The sequence below is a fragment of the Myotis lucifugus genome, unplaced genomic scaffold, assembly GCF_000147115.1.
Source record: "Myotis lucifugus unplaced genomic scaffold, Myoluc2.0 scaffold_69, whole genome shotgun sequence".
Taxonomy (NCBI): Eukaryota; Metazoa; Chordata; class Mammalia; order Chiroptera; family Vespertilionidae; genus Myotis; species Myotis lucifugus.
The window spans coordinates 4,463,773-4,468,050 of record NW_005871117.1 but is presented as its reverse complement, the minus strand read 5'-3'; the positions used below and the strand labels follow the sequence as shown (position 1 = coordinate 4,468,050).

At 49.1% G+C, this 4,278-nt stretch overlaps 1 protein-coding gene and 1 long non-coding RNA gene across 5 annotated transcripts in view; both read left to right on the top strand.

Annotated features, from left to right (window-relative positions):
* The first annotated feature begins 404 nt into the window (after positions 1 to 404).
* The window catches only part of MCU (mitochondrial calcium uniporter), a 183,554-nt gene continuing 179,680 nt past the window's right edge, over positions 405 to 4,278 (top strand). Inside the window, exon 1 of one of the 4 annotated variants that reach the window (XM_023755124.1) lies at positions 405 to 691. In XM_023755124.1, the coding sequence (XP_023610892.1) occupies positions 545 to 691 (147 nt within the window). In that variant the 5' untranslated portion in view covers positions 405 to 544. The remainder of the gene's footprint in view (positions 692 to 4,278) is intronic. The other 3 variants (XM_006090275.3, XR_001348533.1, XM_023755123.1) reach the window with 3 other exon arrangements.
* Positions 1,302 to 4,278, top strand: part of LOC111826335 — a 4,412-nt gene continuing 1,435 nt past the window's right edge. Inside the window, exon 1 of the long non-coding RNA XR_002829667.1 lies at positions 1,302 to 1,940. This is a non-coding gene — a long non-coding RNA (uncharacterized LOC111826335). The remainder of the gene's footprint in view (positions 1,941 to 4,278) is intronic.

Below are 4,278 nucleotides of genomic sequence, written 5' to 3'. Positions count from 1 at the left end.
CTCTCCTATACTATGTTACTTATCACAGTCATTAGATCACCCTATGATGTAGGGTTAATTTCAGCATATCCAAATGCCATCAGTTATGAATACTAATTCTGGGCATTTTGTTGAGAGTCCCAAGCATGCCTAGTTAATTATTATTAATTTGGTGCCTATTTTGCCGACTTAGAACACTCACTGAGTACAAAGCTTTGCACAAAAATCTATTTTCCCAGTTACCCTTATCATAGCTCTATCCTTGGTGCAGATTAGCCAAATCGAATATGCCATCTCTATTGCTGCTATTCTGAGGGGCTCGGGTGACAATTACCAGTTCCCTAGAATTTGCCCGTAATTGACTATGTCCCACCATAGGTAACTCTGGAAGTGACAGGCAGCCTCAAGTGTGGTTCTCCCGCCTGTCGATTGGACCTTGCAGGAAGCCCCGCCTCACCAACTCAGCCAAGGGCTGCAGTTGGTCGGGCTCCGGTGAGTGGCGGGCCTTAGCTCCGCCCCGGCCGTCCGCTGCGCTGCCTGGGTCGGCGCCGTTTCCAGTTGAGAGATGGCGGCCGCCGCAGGTAGATCGCTCCTGCTGTTCCTCTCCTCCCGAGGCGGCGGCGCGGGCGCCGGCGGCTGCGGAGCGCTGACGGCCGGCTGCTTCCCCGGGCTGGGCGTCAGCCGTCACCGGCAGCAGCAGCACCACCGGACGGTGAGTGAGCGCGCCCGGAGGCTCCGGGGAGGGCGGGGCGGCGCTGGTGTGTGGGAGCTGCCGGCCGGCAGGCCGCCCGGGCAGCGGGTGAGTTACCTCAACTCGCGGCCGCTCCCGGGGTTGCCGGGCACCGAGGGGCCGCCGTGCCCTTCAGGCGCCTGCGGCGGCGACCAGGAAGGGAGGGCGAGCGGAGGAAGCCGAGAGGACGAGGAGGAGGGGCGACGGCGGGGATGTTCCCGCAGGACCGGGGACACCAGGGCGGGGAAGGCAGGGACTTGAACCTCGCGCTGACCCGCCCCCGGTGTCGGTCCCTCCCTCCGGCTTTCCTCACCGCTCTGCCCCGCTGCTCCCGCGCGGAGCCCCGTGCGAGTTGTCCCCTGGCCCCCTCCCCGGGCGGGTTCGGGCGTCCCGAGTGGCGGCGGCTGCCTGTGTGTGTGTCAGGAGAGGGGCAGCGCCTGCTTCGGGGAACTGTCCCCGGAGAGCAGCCCGAACCCGCGGGGCGGCTCCCTGGGCCTCTCTCGGCCCTGCGGGGATGGGCAAGGAGGACGATCAAACTTTATCCCTCTCGGCGACTTCCTGCGTGCGTGGGCACGGGGAGCGGCGCCCGGCGAGGGATGCTGCATTGCTTCAGGAGCAGGCTCCGTCCGCGGTCCTCCAAGGTCCCCGGTGGTCCCCTCGCAGGGCCGGTGCACAAACTTGCTCCGCGTGCCGGAGGGAGGAGGGCGGGCAGCAGGCAGAGGGGAGCGAAGATGACAAGTTATTCGGAGAGTCAGGGATTTGGTGGTTGTCTTAGTCAGTTATTGCTGTTTTCATTGGCTGGCAGGGATCGGGGAGTTTCTGTCTGAACAGTTGTGTGTGTGTGCATGTGCGTTTGCATGTGCATGTGCGTGTGTGTGTGTGATTTTTGTCAATTGCAAGAGATCCACTTGCCATGAGTTCTAGACCTCACAAGTCTGCAGGTTCTCTTCCCTTGCACTTCCTAGACCCATATGTGTTGGTCTCTGGCCAACTCGGGGAGAAGGAGTGCAGGTTTTATGTCCTGGGGCTCACGGCCCAGCCGGATGGAAGAAACTGGTGCCTTCAGCCCTCCACAAATACACCCACCTCTCCTGTGCTGATTGCATGGCTGTTGGGAGGAAACTGGACCGGGGGTTCTCGGAGGGGATATCCCAAGACCCACGACAGCAGAAAATTAAGTGTCTGAAAGAGCTCTGTAACTGCAAGATGGTATTGCCATTCTTGGTCATAGGTATGGACCCTATTCTTACTCTTGTGAGAAAATTGTTCTTCTTCATATTTGCCGTCCTGACATGTGGCTTTGCAGAAGCTTTTGGGTGAGAGCCTAGCTTCTTCACAGTTCAATTGCGATTCGCATGCGTTATATAGCCTCCAGTTATGTGTTCTGTTCTCATAAAAACACACGGACACCCAACAATCTGATTGTATTTCCCTTTCAAAGAATTTAAAGACTTACCAAATTGTCTTTATATTTTGGCACGTCTTCTGACTGTGCACAGTTTGTTTTTAAGACTATCTGGGTGTGGTATGCATGGAGCATTTTTAAATTTGTGCCTTGTGTCTTTTCCGCTGTGAGAATCTGTCAGGCTGGGTCTTCCTTGTGTGGGTACTTCGTGGAAGTGTTCTGCTGAAAGTACTGTGCTGAATTTTAACGGAAAGAGCAATGAAAGTGAAGTGTTATGTCTGAAGGGCAGAAGTGTTATGGGAAGAAGTGTTATGGGAATGGTACCTTGTAAATGAATTTAGAGTTGTAAGATTTTTTTTTCAAAATCTTACAACTGATTATTTAAAAAATGTAAAAAGGTTTTGTGTGTGTGTGTGTGTGTTTTGGTGTTTGCTGTGAAGCCATTATGTATACAGCTGCCTCCATTTGTTATTCTATGATTTCTCACAAGACTCAATTTGAAAGGCATCTCTTAGAGATTTGTTTAAGTCTTGATATTTTATGCCTGAAATTGAGGCCCAAGAATGGGAGGGACTTGGTCAGATTACACAGCTAATATGAATAGTTCTAGGACTTCCACCCACCCCAGATATTTTGACTCCCTTATTGTGTTCTTGTTATTATGAAGTGCAGTTGCTCCTTCACATCTCTTTCCTCCCTGACACTGTTTGTTAGGAAAGTATTAGTATTTCAAAACCCCATGAATGGGAATTCTTCTATAAGGAGGTGTTGGTTTGAGGCACATGCATTAGGCAAACATGGAAACAACTTACTCTATAAAAGTCCCTGAGAGACACTAAGGTTGAGTCTTGCATAGGAGACATCCTGTGTATGTGCAGCAGATGGCACTCTGCATTGAACTAGATCACAAGTCCAGCTTGTGCCACTTATGTTCTGCTGTAGTAGGTATGGGAAATTAGAACGAGGGGGGGGGGGGCATTACAGTTCTGGTTAATTTTTTGCTTGAGAGGCATGTTTTTTGAAATCCATCTATCTTCAGTTTTGAGAATGAGTTCTAAGCAACACAGTTCAGCTAATTGGTAAATGTAGTTTTGAAGTTATAAAACATAACTCCTCCTCACCCCCATTAAAATATTATTAAACTGGGTAAATAGGAATAAAAGTACAGGGGCTTATTCAATATTTTTTTAGCACCATCTAGTAATTTTTCCTTTCCTGTTTGGAGCTCCCAGCTTGTGACGGTAACTAAGACTGATGTAAAATGTTTGTTGCATGCCTTCCTGTGTGGTTAGTGAAGGTGGCTGCTATTTTCAAGGATGGTTCTTTAAAGGGCGACTGCCTTTCATTGTGAGCTGTGTAATTCCTTTGCTAAATCAAACTGTTTCATCTCTGATTATGACAGTCTGACTGTTGGCATTTCCTAGCGGTCCACCACCGCTATGTTGAATTACTAGATCTTGTTTTCTTAAGTCTGTCACTGTACTGTTACAGTTTGTGGCTGCCCTCTGTATTTTACACATTGTATTTCTTTGGCAGAGATATCATTTCAGTTTAAACTGAAAGTTTTAACCGAGGTTACATTGCCTGACATAGAGGCAAATCCCAGTTCTTTAACTGGGTTCCTCATGTCTGGCCCAGTCTTAGTTTCCCAGATCCACCCTAGCGCAAATATTCCACTGCACTTAAGGCAGTATCCCATATATCCATGCTAAATGTTTACGCAGTTCTTATAGCTGAATTTCTGTTTTCGTCACCCCTCTAGCCCTAAGGTCCATTTCAGGTTAGAGACTGTGACCCCCGACTCCTCTTTGAATCTGACATCCTCACTTTGCACATAAGTAAGCAATGGGAGCTGAGGGAAGTGACTTGATAGGTTACATTTGTGGTTAATTACACCTGCCATTAAAATTCTTTTAAATTCAAGTCCTAGTCCTATTCTTGATTTGTGTGGTTCCTGGCTCTTAATTCCTTACTATTGTTTTATTGTGTCCTCTCTGAATTCTGATAGAATATATTATTTTCAGGACACAGATTGACACTTGTCTTGTTCTCTAAATGTTTCATTTGTGGTACCTTATCTTACTGGGAAGATAAGGAAAAGACTGTGTATCTTATTACCTTTCTCTCTCAACTCCACAGTGCTGGGTATATAGGTGACACTCAG